We start from the raw sequence: 21,468 nt of genomic DNA on the forward strand, positions 1-21,468 counted from the left end.
GTTGAGAGTAAAGTAAGGATATACGGTTATCTCTTCCTGTTAGTCTTAACATAAGTACAACTAAACCAGGTGTGGTGGCTCATGCCTGTAATCCTAGGGGTTAGGGAGGCTGAGGCAGGAGGATCAAAAGTTCAAAGCCAACCTCAGGAACTTAGTGAGACCCTAAGCAACTTAGTGAGACCCTGTCTCAAAATTTAAAATAAAAAGGGTTGGGGTTGGGTCAGTGGTTAAGCACCCCTGGGTTCAATCCCTGGTGCAAAAAAAAAAAAAAAAGAGAGAGAGAGAGAGAGAGAGAGAGATAGAGAGAGAGAGGGAGCAACTAAAAGAATTATTTAGAAAAAGCAACAGATAATCAGGTTATTGATAGATTATCTCTAAGAAAGGATCTGTCAGGAATTTGTTTCCATTCCTGGCTAAAGGCTCATCACTTCATCTAAACCAAGGATCTAAGGGATCCTGGCATTTTCTAAACCAAATATTACTTTCCGACTATATATTTTATGTGAATCTTTTTATATCTCAAGTTGTCCCCAATAAGCTGCCTTCCTGAGACTAAATTATGTGAGAATTAATGTTTCAGTACACTCATTTATAAAATGAGAAGGTTAAATTAGAGTATTGTTAAGGTTACTTCCCACTCTAATACTCTGATATTCTGATTTCTATAATTGCCATAATAAAATTTGAACTCCTTAGAAGAAAGATATAGCACAGATGTTAATTGATATCAATAGTTTTCCCAAAGCAAGCCAGGAAACTTAGAGTTCTGGAACTAAATATTATTTACTGCAGCATAAAAATCTGGGAAAGTACTTTAAAATCCACCAGGAACAAAAAAGATATGCAGTGGGATCCAATGATTCCAAGATTTACTTATGCTCTGCCTTAAAGAACAACTAATTCCAATGTTATTAAACTATTCCTGTTCTTAGAAAACCATGGAAATCTTCAAATTCATAGTATGAAGCCAGTGTAACCTCAAAAGTCAAACTTGATTTTAAAAATAGTTTAAAAACTTATGCTGTAGTCAAACTGATTTATGAAAATATACACAAAATTTAATCTGTAATCCCAGCAACTTGGGAGGCTGAGACAGGAGGATCTTGAGTTGAAAGCCAGCCTCAGCAACTGAGCCAGGCCCTAAGCAACTCAGTGATACCCTGTCTCTAAATAAAATATAAAATGGGGCTGGGGAAGTGGCTCAAGTGCCCCTGAGTTCAATCCCCAATACCAAAAAAAAAAAAAAAAAAATATATATATATATATATATTTATGTATACACAAAAGTTGAAATTAATTATCAAGTAAAACTTAGCAATGAATCAAAAAATATTGCAATGAGAGTAAGTTTTATTCTAGTATGAGTTAAAGAATTAATGTATATATAAGAAATTAGGTAACATTATTTTATCACTATATTTAAGAACACACAAAACTAGGCCAAAGGATGCTGAAAACTTTTGGCAAAATTTTACATCTTACTTAATAAAAATACTAATTTAAATATGCTTTCTCAAATACTAAACATCAAAAAGGCCACAGCATATCTCACTTTAAATATTGATATGAGGGAGCTATTTTCATTCAAATGAGAAAAAGGGATTCTCACTATTATTAGTTAACATTGTTCTGAGGGTTTGGAAAGTGCAATAAGAAAATAAAATGACCTTTATAAATATTAAATAATATATTAAATTACACATTTTGCTAATAATATGTTTGCCTGCTCAAAAACCCTATGTGATTTAGTAACTAAATGTTACTAAAATTAGAGCTGGGGTTGTAGATCAGTGATAGAGCGCTTGCCTAGCACATGTGAGGCACTGGGTTCGATCCTTGGCACCACATAAAAATAAACAAATAAATAAAATAAAGGCATTGTGTCCATCTTCAACTAAAAAAATATTTAAATAAGTTTCTAGAATTAACAAGAGAATTTGGGAAGACCAATAGCTCAACTAATCTTAGTTTATAGTCCTCATTTGGGTAAGTAATAGACCCCTGAACCAGCCAGAAATGTAATAACTAATCAATCAACAAGAAAGTCATATATGGCTTTGATAAGCTCTGTAAACATTCATGTGGAGGATTGGGGTGAAGGCGAAAGGGGATGGGCACAAGGTATGCAAACATCCCTGACTGATCCTAAACCTGAGCACATGCCAGAAGTCCCCTTGGGAAGTAACAGCTCCGGGTGACTTAAAAGGTGACTGATTTCGATATACTCTAAAAGCAACACACAGATCCACTGAAAGGAGGATGAAGGGTCACTGGCTGGAGGTGTTTGAGCACAATATCTTCACAATCATTAACTTACCATTAAATTCTGCACACACAGGAATGATCCATAGGAAGTTTGGTTTAAAAATAAAAACTAAAAGTTAAAACCGAGCAGAGATATCAGCAGTCACATAGGGGATGGAAAACAGATTCTACACATTAGTCCAGGCAAGTTGCTAAACATACAAGCTAAAAATCAAGCTTATAGAAACAAATGACAATAGCAACCCTCAGAATCCAGAGTTGCTACAATATAGGAAGGCAAATATTGGTCCTTTGAGAAGATCAACCATACTGACAAACTAGGATTTTCCTAGCCAGGATTTCTCAATCATGACACTATTGACATTTGGGACTGTATAATCCTTTGTTGGGGTGGGGAGAATGCACTTTTGTGTAAACTAGTATGTTTGGAAGCATCTCTGGTCTTTATCTAGGCACTAATAACTCTCCCTGAAACTGTGACCTCCCAAAATATCTTCAGACATTACCGAATGTCCCAGAGGGGACAAATCAGCCCCAGATGAAAACCAGTGAGTTAGAGTAGCCAAGAAAAAAAGTAAGAAGACACAAATTACAAAAGTAGGAATAAACAAGGGGATATAACTGCCAATATAACAAAAATTTTAATGATTATAAGGTCATACTATAAACAACTGTATGCCAACACAATTGGCAGATTAGGTGAAATAGATGTACCTTTAGGAAAACACAAACTACCAGAAATGCCTCAAAAAGTAGAAAATCTGAGTAGATCTATGATAAGATATTGAATTAGTAATTTATTATTTCTTTTTTGCTCATGTACATTTCTTTTTTCCCATATTTTTATTGATGCATTATAATTGTACATAATGGTGGGATTTATTATTATGTACTTGTACATGCACACTGTATAGTAATGTAATGTGACCAACATCATTCCTCAATATTTCCCCTTTACCTCCCCTCCTCCCTCACTGTGATCCCTTTCCTCTACTCTATTTGAATTAGTAATTTAAACCTTACTTGTTAAACAAAAAAAAAAAATGACCACAAAATCTAGCTTTGTAGACATTTATTGGCATTATTTGCAATTCTAGAATCTGCTGGCAGTGTGGACCAAAAGTGGTTCCTAATGCCTTACCACATGGGCAGGTTATACTCATAGGCAGAGAAAAGGAAGTGACATATTGGAAATGGAAGTAAGGTACAGAGACAGTCTGGTCATAACTCAAGTCTGTCTTATTTAAATGTGACTTGAACAGTCAGCTGTTTGTGATTGGCCATACTCCTCTCCTTTTACAAGAGTAGTTTGCAGTCTATTTACTTATCATGTTAGGTTGTTGTTCACTGGAGAAATTTTTATGCCAAACTTAAAATATATATAGAGGCAGCTTTAGGTCAAACTTTAAATTTCCCAAAGAGAATCCAAGGCACAGATGGCTTCACTAATGAATTCCATCAAATATTTGAAGGAGAAATGATACTATTAATTCACAAATTTGTTCAGAAAATGAAGGAAGAAATATTTCTGAACTAATTTTGTGAGGCCAGTATTATACTGATACTAAAGTTAGATAAAGACAACATAAAAAAAGAAAACTACAGTAGGGTGTGGTGGTGCATGCCTGTAATCCCAGAGGCTCTGGAGGCTGAGGGAGGAAGATTGCAAGTTCAAAGCCAGCCTCAGTTACTTAGCGAGGCACTAGGCAACTTAGTGAAACCCTGTCTCAAAATTAAAAAAAAAAAGGGTTGGGAATGTGGCTCAGTGGTTAAGCAACACTGGTTCCATCTCTGGTACAAAAGAAAGAAAACTATAGACCAGTATCTACCATGAATATATATGCAAATATCCTTAATCCTTCAAAATTTACAGAAATGTTGCTGCACCAAATTAAAGATCTAAATAAATGGAGACATATTCTATGTTCATTGATTTAAAAATTCAATATTTTTGCAATGAAAATTCTCTCCAAATGAATCTACAAATTTAATACAAATGAAAATCCAGGTAGTATGTTTTGTGGAAATGGACATGGTGGTTCTAATGTTTTTATGAAAATTCAAAGAACCCAGAATAAGAAAATCAATTTGAACGGTAAAGTTGGAAGACTTATATTACTAGATTTCAAAATTCACTATACAATGATAATAATTAGTACAGTGCAGTAATGCAATCACAAACCTGAAATTCTTCTTCTTCTTCTTTTTTTTTTTTTTGTGCTAAGCTTCATCCCCAGACCTGTTTATTTTTGCTTAGGGCCTTGCTAAATTGCTGAGGCTGGCCTTGAACTTGTGATCCTCCTTCCTCAGCCTGCCGAGTCACTGGGATTACTGTTGTGTGTGCACCACCACACTTGACCTAAAATTATTTTAAAATTAAAAATAAGTATATTCCCCAAAGTGAATCATTTTAGAGATTGGGGAAGTAGGAATTGAACCCAAGTCTATATGATTCCAAATTTGCAAGCACTGTGAGGAAAGAGAGCCTGTCCTCCACCTCCAGCCCCTGTCTACTCCTTCAATGGTGTAATTCAGATTGACTAGAGGGGGAAAAAGAAAAACCTAGGAATGGGGTGATTTCTAGATATTTTAATCTGATTTTCAGGTATTTATGAAAGAAAGTTGTGTTTCAGTTGAAAACACTTTCTAGGAAAGAAATGAATGAAACCTGATTTTCTCCCCTCCTTTCTTAGAACTCCTTGGAAGAGACTGGAGGCGTTGACTTAGCATCCTCCCAGTTTTCTGCAAACACCCACAGTCTGGCAGGTGGCCTGTCAACCGTAAGCAGTTCTCTAGCACACACAGAAATGTCCTTCTTTCTCTTGTTAATTTTCTGTGCTTTCCAAAGGAGAAATAAATGTTCTTGGGAAAATGTGTGATACTGAATTAAAAGTCATTGTAGTTTCCTACTTCTCCTTTGTCCACAAAGTACTATTTAGTCTAACTTTATGAGAGCTTTATGTAAGGCTCCTGGTTTCTTCCATATTCCTTGCCCAGGCTTTAAAATCTCTTAATTCTCAGCCATTTGTGGTGGCACATGCATATAATCCAAGTTGTGGAGGCTGAGGCAGGAGAATCTCAGGTTAGAGGCCAGCCTCAGCAACTTAGCAAGACCTTGTCTCAAAATGAAAAATAAAAAGGGCTGGGGATGTAGCTCAGTGGTACGGTGACCCTGGGTTCAATTGCTAATAACAAAACAATAAAAAATAATCCTCTTCAGTCCCATTTCATAAAGTACCCGAAGAGAGGAGTTTGAAGGTTCCCAACACAAAGAAATAATGTGTTTAAGGAGATGGAAATGTAATTACTCTGATGTGATTGTTATACATTGTGTACATGTACTAAATTTTTTAACAGTACCCCATAAATTTGTATAATTTTGTGTGAATTTGTTAGAGTCTCTCCATTTCCTAGTTTAGGCCCAATTAGCTGAAGCCTGTAAATTATTTCAGTTCTCTGCTGTAAGTTTCCCTGACACCATCCTCTCCACTCCCCAGCTGTCTTCCACACTGCTGTCAGTCAATTTGCAAAAATATATACCACTCAGAGCCAGGCGCAGTGGCGCACATCTATAATCCAGCAGCTCAGGAGGCTGAGGCAGGAGGATCGTGAGTTCAAAGCCAGCCTCAGCAACTTGGCGAGGCCCTAAGCAACTCAGTGAGACCCTGTCTCTAAATAAAATATTTTAAAAAGGACTGATGAGATGGCTATGTGGTTAAGTACCCTTGAGTTCAATCCCTGGTACCAAAAAAAAAAAAAAAAAAAAACATATACTCAGGTATCTCTACTGCTCCAATACAGTCATAGCTTCCCACTGCCTACAGAATCAAGCCCATTCTTCAGTGTTCAAGGTGTTCCTTGAGAGGAAGGTTTCAGGAGCCCCTGTGTCTTTATATCTGTCTGTGTGCCTGTAAGTCCTTTTCTGTGCTTCTCTGACTTCTATTGCTCTAACTCCCTTTTTCTTTTGATCATTGGCTGTCTCAAAGAATGCTCAAGCGGGCTCTGACAGGAAGTGGACCTACCTAAATGTGCCTGATGCTGATTCAGACACTGTGAGTTTTCAATTCTTTTTCCTTCTTTCCAACCACACGTCACAAAATCCATGGTTTAGGAAACATGATTTGCTGGGCAATTCTTCCAGCAAATATCTTTTTTCTGATTTGTGTCCCATTACCCAGAGGTTCTTTTTTGAAAAGATGAATGAAGTTAGGAGAACTCAAGTATTCCAATTCATTCGGTGTTAGAATCTGGGTGCTAGTCAAAAGACATGATCTAAACCTCCAAGCCAGTGTGGTGGCGCATGAATGTACATCAGTGACCAAGGAGGCTGGGCAGGAGGATCACAAGTTCAAGGCCAGCCTGGGTAATTTACTGAGGACCTAAGCAACTTAACAAGACCTGTCTCAAAATAAAAATAAGAAAGACTGGGACTGTAGCTCAGTGGTAAACCACCCCCAGGTTCAATCCCCCGTACCATAAAAAATGACACGATCCATAATGTCTTACCATTAACAGGACCTTTGGACTGAACGTCTCTATAGACACAGCTGTGGCTTCCTTAAGAACATCAAGTTTGACTAGGGGTAAAATTGCCATACTACCTTCAATTCTTCCAAGCCTCAGCATTTGTGGGTTCTTAGATTTTCTTCTATCCTTGGGGCTCCCTGCTAACAGAGGACCCTCTTTGACCACATCACTACAGAGGGATGTGGTGAAGACACCAGTCAGTCACAGGAAATAGTGAGATGTGGTCAGGAGGTCCTCCAGCTAGAAACCTGGATCCTCTCTGGATGTCTTGGCATTGCCAGTAATTTTTGTGAGCCACTCTTCTCATGAGTGACATGTGATGTGAGGGAACTGAGGCTTATTCTTATTCTTCTTTTTTTTCTTTTTTGGTGGTGCTGTTGCTGAAAGCTCGGTCCTTGTCCCCAGTGCCAGTCCAGTAAGGAGGACAACGTTTTGAGAAAAAGGAAAAAAGAAGTTTTATTGCTTTGCTAGAAAGGAGAAACACAAGGGACTCCTGTCCCAAAGGCAGTAGTTCTGCTCATCAGGGAAAACTGGGGGTTCCTAAAGAAGCTCTTCAAAGGCTACATTCCAGGTGTGCCCTGACAGGGGTTCCCAGGTGCACCCTGATGGTGTGTTGAAAATCACTTGTTAACTTGACATCTCCTTCCTGTGGAGGACTGATAACTTAAGGTAATCTTGTTCCATACCTCCAGGTTGGGGCGGGGAGAGGGAGAAGAAAAGAAGAAAAACATGTCCCTTTTAAAATAAGCAGCAAGAGTTATATTGAAAAGGTGAAGTGATGGAACCCAGGGCCTTGTGTATACTAGGCAAGCACTCTACCACTGAACCACATCCCCAGCCCCTTGAGATTTATTCTTGAAGCCCTTGCTACTCAAATCATGGTCCATGGGCCAGCAATATTGTCTAAATTGGGATAGACTCCAAAACTTTCTCAGTTCGCAAAGTCCCTAGAGTCTGGATAATTCTTTCATGACTCCCCTAGACCAAAAGCCAAAACTGACTAGTCAATTTATTAAGTCACTAGATCTAAACAACTTAATAATCACTTGGACACTAACAACAACCTTTTGAAAAAATAATAGAGGTAAATTGAAGGAAAAATAATATCTTTGCTCCATTCTTAAGTAGCCCCTATTACTTACATTAATCAGGACACATGTGTCTGATGAGCATCACATGGTTTCTCAAATCTTGGAATCTGATTAGATATCATCACTTTCATTTCCCATTCCACATTTTTATGAAATATTTGCTTTTTGTTTCAGAAACTGCCAAAAGTTCAACTTCATATAGCTAGGAATTAATTGAAAAAAAAGTATTGTGATTTATTGGTGACATTAAATATTTTGTGATGCTACCATGAATTTGCTGTTGTGTTCTGGGATACTTACTGTTTGGGAACTTTGGACCTAGGTGTTTGTTGGGAAAGCATTATCTCAGAAAGCATTCCCAACCCAGAGCGAATCAGTCAGAATCTTCATTTTTCAAAGATCCCCAGGTGCCAGGAATGGTGGTGTATACCTGTTCTCCCAGCGGCTCTGGAGACTGAGACAGGAGGATTGCAAGTCCAAGGCCAACCTCTGAAACTCAGTGAGGCCCTAAACAATTTAGCAAGACCTTCAGCAATATAGTGAGACTCTCTCTCAAAATTAAAAAAAAATTAAAGGAACTGGGGGTTTAACTTAGTGGTTAAGCACCCCTGGATTCAATCCCTAGGACACACACACACACACACACACACACACACACACACACAAGAAAGATCCCCAGGTGATTTATATGCAATTAAATTAATTCTGTTGCTTTGTTTTAGGAATGAGAAAGACAAATTAGGTTACTCTCTCTCTTTAAGCTATAGTTTCCAAATAATTTTGGAATTCTTGATTTGCCCTTGTTTTAAGCTTAGAAGAGGAAAGAGCAAAGTCACCTATATCCTATTGTTTAAGCAGCTCTACTCTAAGCAATTGAAGGAACATAGTAGCTTCTGTAACACAATTAATATATATCTCTCTCTCTCTCTCTCTTTCTCTCTCTCTCTCTCTCTCTCTCTCCACACACACACACACACACACACACACATATAGAAAATCTAAATTCCCTCTGTATTCACCATAGTCCTCAGTGGTTTGTAGAAGAGGGTTTCTGAAACCTACTGGATCCTTCAATTGTTCTTTTTTTTCTTTTTTTTTTATTGTAAACAAATGGGGTACAACTTGTTTCTCTGTTTGTACATGAAGTAGAGGCATACCATTTGTGTAATCATACATTTACATAGGGTAATAGTGTTTGATTCATTCTGTTATTTTTTCCTTCCCCCCACCCCTCCCACCCCTCTTTTCTGTCGATACAGTCCCTCCTTCCTCCTTTCTTGCCGTCCTCCCACCCCCCATTATGTGTCATCATCCGCTTATCAGGGAGATCATTTGTCCTTTGATTTTTTGAGATTGGCTTATCTCACTTAGCATGATATTCTCCAATTTCATCCATTTGCCTGCAAATGCCATAATTTTATTATTCTTTATGGCTGAGTAATATTCCATTGTATATATATATATATATATATATATATATATATATATATATATATATACCACAGTTTCTCTATCCATTCATCAATTGAAGGGCATCTAGGTTGGTTCCACAATCTGGCTATTGTGAACTGAGCAGCTATGAACATTGATGTGGCTGTATCTCTGTAGTATGCTGATTTAAGTCCTTTGGGTATAGGCCAAGGAGTGGGATAGCTGGGTCAAATGGTGGCTCCATTCCAAGTTTTCTAAGGAATCTCCACACTGCTTTTCAGAGTGGCTGCACTAATTTGCAGCCCTGCCAGCAGTGTATGAGTGTACCTTTTCCCCCAATCCTCGCCAACACCTATTGTTGTTTGTGTTCTTGATAATCACCATTCTAATTGGGGTGAGATGGAATCTTAGGGTAGTTTTGATTTGCATTTCTCTTATTACTAAAGATGGTGAACATTGTTTCATATGTTTGTTGATTGCTTGTAGATCTTCTTCTGTGAAGTGTCTGTTCATATCCTTAGCCCATTTGTTGATTGGGTTATTTATATTCTTCGTGTAGAGTTTTTTGAGTTTTTTAATATATTCTGGAAATTAGTGTTCTATCTGCAATATGAGTGGCAAAGATTTTCTCCCACTCTGTAGGCTCTCTCTTCACATTGCTGATAGTTTCCTTTTCTGAGAGAAAGCTATTTAGTTTGAATCTGTCCCAGTTATTGATTCTTGCTTTTATTTCTTGTGCTATGGGAGTCCTGTTAAGAAAGTCTGATCCTAAGCCAACAAGTTGAAGATTTGGACCTACTTTTTCTTCTATAAGATGCAGGGTCTCTGGTCTGATTTCAAGGTCCTTGATCCATTTTGAGTTGAGTTTTGTGCATGGTGAGAGATATGGGTTTAGTTTCATTTTGTTGCATATGGACTTCCAATTTTCCCAGCACATTTGTTGAAGAGGCTATCTTTTCTCCATTGCATGTTTTTGGCACCTTTGTCTAGTATGAGAAAACTGTATTCTTCAATTATTCTTCAAAGCCTTCTATGGTCTTCATGAATGTCACTGATCTTTGTGAAGGTCATGTTAGTGTTACTGGCAGCCAAGCCAAGGAATCTACTAGATAGATTCCAACTGGTGAGATTCAGTGGCCCACTTGCATAAGAAGAAAGCAAACAACCCCCAAAGAGAAAATGAATTCAGTACCATTAGCTGGAGACAACTGGAGAGAAGCAGCTACTCTGCAGGTCCTATAGAAGCAGTTACATTTTAAGAAAACAAAAGCCAGGAAATACACATATATATATATTTAGCTCACTTGTGCTAACCAGGAAACAAGTCACAGTTCAGTATAGCTGGCACCTGGAGTGGAGGGGAGCACCCTCATGGGTTGGGGTGGGGCTTTCTCAGTTTCAATTCTCAGCCTGAGGAAGTCTGAAAGCTAAAACAATTAAGATCTTTTAATTTCGAAAGGTCTTCATTTCATTACAAAGATAGAGTTTTTGCTTCTAGCACTAAAGGATAATTTTGTTGCATGTAATTAAAAATATGTCTCATGTCATTAGTGTCTTGTCAAAAGCCTCGTTCATTCTGGAAGATTTGGGCCTTTGGGAAATTTTTATTTTATTAATTGGCAGGGCTGTGATTTTATTGTTTAGTGTTATAGTTTGTGGGTTGCTCTTTTACAAAGAATCACAGAGCCACTACCTACATAGCCACAGAGCAACTTGGTTGGGGAATTGTAGCAGATGCCAGTGCATGGGTTCATGCCCTTGTTCAAGCTATAGCCATGGCTCCCCAGAAACTGAATGCATGCTCCTTGTGAATGTCAGAGAGAAGTTTTGCTGGCGCTGAATATGAGATGAGTTTTTCTTTGTCCTGATCAGTGTATTCTAGACTTTGAAGCACATTGAACTTGAGTCTGCCAGTAAAAATGCAGAAAGTTGCAGAAATGGAGAGGGGAGATAACATTCGAAATGCCTCATTGACACTGTATTCATGAGAAGAAATGAATAAGCAAAAGGTTTAGCTAACCGAGGAAAGGCAGTGCTTCCCCTCTGAGCAAGTTTCCTGCCTTCCTTATGAATGGTAGAAGATCTGCTGTCTTTCTTGTGCTGGGCATTTTCTCCAGCAGCAAAACAAGCTATTGGCTTTCTTCCCTTCCTCCTCCCCTCACTTCCTTGCTCCTTATAAAGAACAGGAATGATAACTGCATGAAGTGGGTGGATTCTGTGAAGAGATCATTACAATAACAGTGGGTGCTTTCTTTCCTCTTATTTTTTCCAGACCAGCCTGAACAGCATGATGAGCGTTTACAGTGAAACAGGAGACTATGGCAACGTGAAGGTCAGTGGCGAGATCCTTCTGCACATCAGCTACTGCTACAAAACTGGCGGGCTCTACATTTTTGTCAAGAATTGCAGAAATCTGGCCATAGGAGATGAAAAGAAACAGAGGACAGATGCGTAAGCATTAGCATGTTCCTCAGACCATTCCAAGTACCGCCTACTTTGTGTGTTTGTGTATTTCTGTTCCTGAAGAGCCTAAGCATTCCTCTGGATTCAGAGCATGCTCAGAGACTTGATTGCCACTTTCCTCCCGTACCTCGCTTCTAAATGTTATGTGAAGTACACATATAATGGTAGCATCCTTGGTTACTTCATTTTTTTTTTTTGTACTAGGAATTGAACCCAGGGGCACTTTACCACTGAGCCACATCCCCAGCCCTATTTCGTATTTTTTTTAGAGACAGGGTCTCCCTGAGTTTCTTAGGGCCTTGCTAAGTTGCTGAGGCTGGCTTCGAACTCTTGATCCTTGTGCCTTAGCCTCCCGAGCCACTGGGATTACAGGCATGCACCACCACGTCTGGCAGTTTACCTCATTTGTAAAAGGTCATTACCCAACATAATTCAGGACTGACAAATTTGTCGTTTACACAAAGATCGCTCTTTGAGGTAGAAGCCTGCCATGTTGGCACACCCAGGATCTACAAGAGTATCCTGTTGATTTTTGTTCTGGGAAATCTTCCAGAGATAATTACCAAGCTGTTACCCAATTGAACAACTCAGAAGGGCAATTATGAGGCTCTGGGGATCCTGGAGATCAGCCTGGGAGGGTAGCTATGAAGCATGGCATGTTGGAGGGGAGCTACCTGTAAAGATGAGTCAGGGGTCCCCATGACAACTGCTAGGCTCATTGATTCACTAGAAAGACTCACAGGACTGTATGTAAAGTTTTAACCAATAAAGGTAAAAAACACCTGAGCAAGGGGAGGTCCTGAATAAACCAGACTCAAGCTTCCAAGGGTCCTGTCCCAATGGAGTCACACAGGATGCTCTTAATCCTTGTGAAAAGTCTACAAGGGAAGATTGTTAGAGACTCAGCTGGTCATGTACTGAATTTCCAGGCTCCCAAAAGGAAAACACATGTTTAACATTAAGTTATATTGTTTATACAAATAGGTTAGGCCCAGTGAGCCACTTTTATCAGTTCTAAGAATCGTAAGAACCCTCCTGAAATCCATGTTCCCAGATGACACCCAATGGCCAAACTCACAAGCAAGTTTTTCAAAGAATTTCAATCTCAGGCCTGCTAGGTTAACTCTTTTCTGCATAATACATGACCTAAGTCCAATAAACTCAATGAAGCTGGTTCCAAGTATCCTAAAGTGGACAAATGAATGGATTCTGACTACAGATTGGTCCACCTGCCTCCTTAACTAAATTTCAGAGGGTTACAGGACCAATATAATCATTTTGACTAGGATGGAAAGGAGCCATCTAAAACCCTAGCAGGAGTTAGGTTCGTGACCCAGAGATAGAGTGCTTGCCTAGCATGCATGAAGCCCTGAATTTGAAACCCAGCAGCATAGAAAATAAGCAAATAGAATATAAAACCAGCAGATGTACTTTAGAACTCTGGCAGCATCTTACATTTCTTTTTTTTTTTAATTTTTTTAGTTGTTGATGGACCTTTATTTTATTCGTTTCTTTATATGCGGTGCTGGGAATCGAACCCAGTACCTCACACTTGCTAGGCAGGCACTCTACCACTGAGTTACAACCTCAGCCCCAACAGCATCTCACATTTCTAAGTCCACTGTGACACCCCTGCTACAAGGGGCTCCTGAGATAGCCAAGGTGCTGGGTAGAGTTGCTATTGTGACTTCTGGTTGTTGTTTTCTGTTTCTCCTTTTCCACTATTTTGTTTCATCACACATTACCAACGACCCCACTCCCTGACACCAGAAGACAGGATGAAGAATGGAGAGGCATACACCCAAGAAAATTTGTGAGATCACTGATAATGAAAACAGATTACAGTTATCGAGTGGTACATTATGTCTTCTCCTTGCAGGTGTCAACTAATTTAATCCTCACAATGCCGTGAGTTAGGTATTGTTATCATCCCAGTTTTACACTTGAAGAAACTGAGACCCAGTGAAGCATGGGTGATCCAAAACCAACTGGTCCGACTCCGAAGTCTGCAATCTTTATCACTATGCTTTATTTCTTATTTCCAGGGCCCAGAGGTTTTTTGTTTGTTTGTTTGTTTTTGTTTTTGTTTCTTTTTTGTTTGTTTTTGGGTTTTGGCACCAAGGATTGAACTCAGAGGTGCTTAACTACTGAGCCACATCCCCAACCCTTTTTAATTTTTTATTTCAAGACAGGTCTTACTGAGTTGCTTAGGGCCTTGCTAAATTGCTGAGGCTGGCTTTGAACTTGAGATCCTCCTACCTCAGCCTCCTGAGCTGCTGGGATTACAGGTGTGCGCCACTAAACCCTGATGCCCAAGTTTTTCGTTTGTTTGTTTTTGTTTTGTTTGACAGTGCTGAGGATTGAACCAGGGCCTCAACCACAGAGCTACATCCCCAGCTAAATCAGAGTTTTATATATATATCTTTTGGACTGGGGATTAAACCCAGGGGCAATCAACCACTGAGCCACATCCCCAGTCCTTCTTATATTTTATTTAGAGACAGGGTCTCACTGAGTTTAGAGCCTCAATAAGTTGCTGAGGCTGACTTTGAACTCGTGATCCTCCTGCCTCAGCCTCCCAAGCCACTGGGATTACAGGCGTGCACCACTGCACCCGGTTCAGAGTTATATTTTAAGGTGTCCTGATACATAGATGACATTCTCTTTCATCCTGTCTCCTCTGCTTACTGACCCATTCCCTTTTATTCACTGATAACACTGAGTATTTCTTACAAAATAGATGTTTTCAAATAATTACTTTCATCCTTTATTATCTTCAGTTATGTCAAATCATACCTTCTTCCTGACAAGTCCAGAAACAATAAGCGCAAGACCAAAATCAGAACAGGCACCAATCCAGAATTCAATGAAATACTAAAGGTAAGTAAACACTCTCATAGTAACTTCTGTGATATTGATCACAACCTTGTTGGTTTAATTTGCATGTCAAGACTATGTTTTAGGAAATTGGAATTTGAATAAATGATTGTAATACCCCAGCTTTCCTAACAGTTTTTGGAAAAGAAAAAAAAATACACTTTTACTCTGTTTACTTCTCTGCTGCTGCTCAAGTTGCACCTTCAGTAGACTTGATCCAGCAGAATTACATCTGACCATCAGTCCCATCTTGTAACAAAGTATGTTTTACCCTTGGGAAAACTCCCTTTTTTTGTGTGTGTGGTGCTGGGGATTGAACCTAAGGCCTTGTGCATGGGAAGCAGGCACTCTACCAACTGAGCTATATCTCCAACCCAAAGGAAAATTGCTTTTTCAGACACCCTCCCAAATGAAGTTTATTACAGTTTTGACACTAATTTAGTAGGTTACTTTCTATACATCCATTGTTCTACTAACAGCATGGATATGTACTGTTTCTTGTTAGGGTTTCAGATTTTTGGCTAAATTTAGGTGAGTGGTTAATGACTGATAGAGATGCAGAGTGAGATTTAAGCAATGTCAGAGAAGTGGCCTAGATAAAATATGACCCAGGTCCTAATCCTAAAGATATTTCTATTTCTAATGGGCTTCCAAATAACAACCCCTTCTTTCACCCTAGGCCAGTCTTACCTGATATGAAATATTTAGAGAGAATGAAATGTGGAAGTTGCCAGGTGCAGTGGCACACAGCTGTAATCCCAGCAGCTCAGGAGGCTGAGGCAGGAGGATTATGAGTTCAATGCCAGCCTCAGTAATTTAGTGAGGCCCTAAGCAGCTTAGCAAGACCCTGTCTCTAAATAAATCATAAAAAGGGCTGGGGATGTGACTCAGTGGTTAAGTGCCTCTGGGTCCAATCCTCAGTGCAAAGCAAACAAGCACTCAAACAAACAACAACAAAAAAAAATGAAGAAGTTATCGCCAATCCCAGGAAAATGTATGGACTTGTACCCAGAATGATGGAGTCAGACTCTAGCGTGGGAGGAAATTGGTGATGGCAAAAAGTCATGAGCCCACATGGTTCAGTGAAGTCATGTTTGGAGACAGGAGCCAAAATCAAGACAGGTCAAACTGAAAAATGAATAAATACAAGCAGAAGGCAAATCCAGTGGCCATAACAAAGTAGCAAAGACAAGCCCAAGCAGAACAGGTAAACATAGTGGTGGAATAAATTCAGGAAGCAGGGAACCAAAGTTAATATTGACCTACTGTAGTAGCAAGGACAGAAATAATCACAAATCCAAGATCAGAAATCAGTGGTGCATGCCTGCACTCAGGAGGCTGAGGCAGGAGGATCACAAGTTTGAGGCCAGCCTCAGCAACATAGCAAGGCCCTAAGCAACTTAATGAGACCATGTCTCAAAATAAAGAGGGTTGGGAATATAGTTCAGTGATAAAGCAAGCACCCCTGGGTTCAATCCCCAGTACAAATACATAAATAGAGAGAAATCAGTCAGTCTGAAGCCTGACCCAGATGGTGATTTCATGGAATGAGCAGAAGGTTGGTGGGAGCGTGGGCTTGTGGCCCTCTGTACCGTTATGCTGGAAAAGAAAAAGCCACCCAGTAATATCACCCGTCTGCTCATTCTGTGTGTTCATCTTCACCTCTGCATTTAGACCAGGCTTTATGAAGTATGGTTTCTAGAAGCTTCTCATTGTCAACAAGAATGACAATGTCCCCCAATTTGGGGGGGACTTAAGAGGTTTCATTATGAATAAATACAACAGAGAAGTTGGAAAATTGATATATTAAACCTTGAAAGACAAGGTAGATGTGAAAAAAATAAATAGGTAAATGAAAACCAGGAAAAATTGGAAAGAGGAGAAGCTTCATCCCCTAATTTTTAAAATTCTATATCTGGAGTATATTGCTCTTCCCCCCAAATAATTTATTGATATATGCTTTAGCACCAGGTCTGGTGCAAAATGAATTTATGAAACAGAACCTCAATTGTTGCAGAAACAAAGAAAGTTTTCTTTGTGTTTGTTTTGTTCCTATTTCTCATGTCTGTGATCTGAAAGATGATGGAGGTAAATGTCAACCTGTCCAGGAATTGGACAGAACCCTCATTTCGGAGTGTGATGTTATAAATCTCATTTGCAGTATACCATCAGCCATACCCAATTGGAAACAAGAACTCTGCAGCTCTCAGTCTGGCACTATGATCGATTTGGACATAACAGCTTCCTCGGAGAGGTGGAGATTCCTTTTGACTCATGGAACTTTGAAAATCCATGTGATGAATGGTTTGTGCTTCAGCCTAAGGTAGGAAATACTTCCAGATTAGTCAAACAGTTATGCCGTCTGGCGAGTTTGAGCAAAATTGATGTCATAGGCCTGAAAAGTAGGAAGGCTTCCAAGTTTCTAGTGGTAATCCACAAAGATTAGTTGAGCATATTTTGGAATAATATTATAGCAAACATTGTAATACCATTGTTCTAAAAACTTCATCAATATAGTTTGTCTGATAATGCAAGCTGTATAACCATATGTATTATTAATTTTATTACTAAAAATGCATTCATCATTTGAGAATCTTCATGGGTGACCATGAAAAACACATTGTATGATCCTATTGGAATAAGAAAGTCAGTCAAATGTGATGGTGCATGCCTGTATTCCCAGTGACTCAGGAGGCTGAGGCAGGAGGGTCTTAAATTAGAGGCCAGCCTCAGTAATTTAGCATGACCCTGTCTCAAATTAAAAAATAAAAAGAGCGGAGATGTAGCTCAATGGTAAAGAACCTCTGAGTTCAATTACCAGTACCAAAAAAATAAAAAGAGAAAGATTTTTCATTTTCACAAAGGAAAAAACAAACATATATTTGAGATTGATCATACTATAAAGCATTACCTCTGTTTTGCATTCTCTACAGACCATAAATAGAATAGTCTTGCCTTGGTTCACTTGAGGAAGTGAACCAAAGTATCTCGTTTACTACATTCATACTTTTGAGATTCATAACCCAGGTCTTGAGTTACAATCAGAAAAACAAGTTTAGAGTTGATTCTAGAAATTAAGCACCAATGTAGTATGTCATATTTTAATCTAGACCAACAGTTCCTTGGATTTGCTCTAAGCAATGAGAGTGTCCTCTACATTTATAGTAATTCCTTTTTTTTTTTTTGCAGTACTGGGAATTGAACTCAGGGCCTTGTGCTTGCAAGGCAAGCACTCTACCAGCTGAGCTATCTCCCCAGCCCCCATTTATAGTAATTTCTAAGTCAAATGAAGAGTAAAAGCCAGGTGTGTTGGTGCACACCTTTAATCCCAGAGACTTGGGAGGCTGAGGCAGGAAGATCTCAAGTTCGAGGTCAGCTTTGACAACTTAGCAAGGCCCTAAACAACTTAGTGAGATCCTGTCTCAAAATAAAAAATAAAAAGAACTGGGGATGTGGCTCAGTGGTTAAGCACCCAGGGTTCTGGGGTTGGCAGTACTGGAAGGGGGCGGCAGGGAGATATATAGGGGCTCTTTGAAAATCAGTTTGGAGAGAAAAGCAGCATCTTTCCAGTTAATTTCCTGGAATTGACTGAAAGACTTTGCTTTCCAAGACATCTTTTGCGCTTAAGGTCACAGTTTTCCAAGGTAATCACCTCCGCGTTACCATTGGGTGGTTCCCTTTCTATCATAAGCGGCAAGCTTCTGTCGGTCTCTCTGAGCCTGCTGAAGATAAAAATTCGGATTGTGTCTACTGTCTGGAACACCATCAGTCCTTTGCTAGATCTCCTCAGATTTTGAATCTTTCTAGATTTCCCTTGACAGCCTCCACCTGAGATTCTTTTTTAGAAAACTGACCTCAGATTACTATAGCTTTTACCCAAACAGAGTCATTATTCCTGAGAGGTTTTGTACCCCTGCCACAAGGCAGCTCTTAGTCAATAACCAACAGGTGGGGGAGTGTGAAAACCTACTTTCCTTACTGAGAGAGAAAAATGCCAAAGTGTTCATTATCCTCCAGAACTACCCTACCACATCAGGTACCCAGGATTGTACCTGCATCTCCCACCCTTCACTGGTCTCTCAAGGGATCTCTTCCTTAATAAATCATTTGCATAAGAATCGTTTTTTTGGGGGGGTTGTCCAAGGGATTGAACTCAGGGGCACTCAACCACAGAGGCACATCCCCAGCCCTATTTTGTATTATATTTAGAGACAGGGTCTCACTGAGTTGCTTAGGGCCTCACTAAGTCATTGAGGCTGGCTTTGCACTCAAGATCCTCCTGACTCAGCCTCCTGACCTGCTGGGATTACAGTCAGGCTCCACGGCACCTGGCTGCATAAGAATCTTTACCACAGAGTTTACTGAACCTAAACTGGGGAACCCAAAAGAAGCTAGTGTCTCTCATCTACATCATCACCCTCTGCCAATCCTACTCTTACACATTTAGAAGAAAGGCTGAAGACTCAGATTTGCTTTAAGATACCATGCCTTCCAAAACTGGGGAGGACAGGCATGAAGGCATGCTCTGTATGTTGAGCTGGTGGTACATTGATCAGCTTTCCATTGCTGTGACAAAATACTTGAAATAATCAACTTCTTAAAAAGGAAGGTTTATTTTTGTTCCCAGTTTTATTGATCCGGTTGGTTTTGGACCTGTGGTGAGGCAGTATACCAATGATGGGAGCTTGTGGTGGAAAAGGCCTATTGACTTCACAGTAGCCAGAAAGAAAAAGAGAGACAGGAAGGATCAGGATCCCAATATCCCTTCCGATGGCATGACCGCCAATAACCTAACTTCCTCCCACTACAGCACTCCTCTTAAAGGTTCCCTCCCTCCCAATAGCATTAAAGGCTGGGAACGAAGCCTTTCCCTTGTAGGCCTTTGGGGACATTCCAGATCTAAACTAGAGCAGCTGGACTGTACATGGCTGATTATGGGTCAGCTATGTGAAGAGTCACTTTATTCTCAGTCTCCTGTCTCAGTCATTCAGTGCAGTAGGTACTCCAACAGCTGCAGATATGGTATGAGCAGCTCTGGAGATCTGATGTTTCTGGTAGATTATCCAGCTGAGGAAGTGAAGCATGAGTTACAAGGACCGACTTCCCTAGTAATGAGGAACCAGAATTAATAGTTCTTAAACATTCCAAAATACTGACATCCTTTTATAATGGGAATGGCAAAAAACATACTACCTTATTGCTTACTGACTCTATGTTGCTGAAAGTCATTTGGTACTTAGCTTTGTTTGTGTTAGGTCTCACAGCAGAAGCCAGTGAGGAGGCTGGTACAGACAGAAAGAATTCAAGATGTCAAACTCAAGTACCATAAAGTAGTTTCACAGTATAACTTCCATTTTATTGCATGACATGGAACTATTTATCAGCTATAACTCATTATCCTTCTGAAAGGCATGTTAGGTAGTCAGACAAGAAGTGTTTGTCAGTATGAATTGCCTTTCAAGCCTTCCCATGAGGTACTATTATAAAAACAAGGACTTCTGAAAATTGACAGTCTGATTAAGTGGTTTTCCAAGGAAACATTCTTTTTTTCTGTCTTCAGGCAGAGAGTAAATGTAAGTTCTGGAACTTACATTTTGCTCTAGCTTTAGCTTTTAAATCATTTAGCAAAAATACTCTAGGCTTAGCAGTTTGGGCAAACTTTGATCTGTAATTTATCATCCCACATTATACCTGTAAATGCACTGGAAATTGTCTGTTTATTGAGCCGATGGAAAGTGGGTCTCTCTTTTGAGAAAGCAGAAGATGGTGGGTGTTGTCTGATTCTTTTTTTCTTTTTCTTGCATGTGTTAATTTATTCTTTTTAGATATACATGACAGTAGAGTGTATTTTGACATATCCTACATACATGGAGTGTAACTTCCCATTCTTGTGGTTATACCTGATGTGGAGTTTCATTGGTGGTGTGTTCGTACATGAACATAGGAAAGTGATGTCCCATTCATTCTACTGTCTTTCCTATTCCTCCCCCACTCCCTTCCCTTCATTCCCCTTTGTCTAAGCCAATGGATTTCTATTATTCCCCTCCCCAACTTCCCTTGTTTGGAGTTAGCTTCCACAAATCAGAGAGAACATTCAGCCTCTGGTTTGGGGGATTGGCTTATTTCACATAGCATGATAGTCTCCAGTTCCACCCATTTATCATCTGATTATTTCACACTCCTTCTCAGATAGTCTTTTTAGTTTCCTACTACTTTAGGATGATGATTTGAATAGATGCTCAGTACTCTCTTGATATGACCTAGCCTTCTGTCACAGCCCAGAATGTCCATGCTCCCATTTTCAGGCAAATGTGGCTCCCTGTGGCTTTCACACTAACCAATCAATACCTACCAATCTTTGTAGGAGAGGAACCCTCAGGTTGCTGGAGTGGGCTTGGTCTGTGGGCATGGAGAGCCAGAATGCCTGGCAACGGAAGTCCCCCAGAGGTTGAGGACAGAGTCCTTGGTCAGTAACTGATGGATGAAGGAGCATTAACACTTCCACCCCTTGCTTCTTCTTGGGACATCTCCATGTGTCATGTCTCCAAAGCTCTCCATCACAAGGAGCAAAAGTTGACTCCACAGAGCTTCATGTGATATCGCACACTTGTTGAGCATTCTTTACTTTTTAGTCCCACTCCCTGGTATCCTTACTAATAAAATACTTTAATGTAATGCTTTTAAGATCTGGGGAATTCAAAATAGATACTTAAATGGAGATTCCTCAGAAAACTTGAAATGGAACCACCATTTGACCCAGATATACCCAAAGGACTTAAAATCAGCATACTACAGTGAAGCAGTGTTTATAGAA

At 39.6% G+C, this 21,468-nt stretch overlaps 1 protein-coding gene across 3 annotated transcripts in view; it reads left to right on the top strand.

The window, feature by feature from the left end:
- The window catches only part of Sytl5 (synaptotagmin like 5), a 240,223-nt gene that overhangs the window by 194,871 nt on the left and 23,884 nt on the right, over positions 1-21,468 (top strand). The window contains exons 10-14 of one of the 3 annotated variants that reach the window (XM_047536026.1): positions 4,959-5,045; positions 6,252-6,317; positions 11,587-11,765; positions 14,558-14,657; positions 16,816-16,977. In XM_047536026.1, coding sequence (XP_047391982.1) covers positions 4,959-5,045; positions 6,252-6,317; positions 11,587-11,765; positions 14,558-14,657; positions 16,816-16,977 — 594 coding nt within the window. The remainder of the gene's footprint in view (positions 1-4,958; positions 5,046-6,251; positions 6,318-11,586; positions 11,766-14,557; positions 14,658-16,815; positions 16,978-21,468) is intronic. The other 2 variants (XM_047536027.1, XM_047536028.1) reach the window with 2 other exon arrangements.

Source organism: Sciurus carolinensis, chromosome X, assembly GCF_902686445.1.
Source record: "Sciurus carolinensis chromosome X, mSciCar1.2, whole genome shotgun sequence".
NCBI lineage: Eukaryota > Metazoa > Chordata > Mammalia > Rodentia > Sciuridae > Sciurus > Sciurus carolinensis.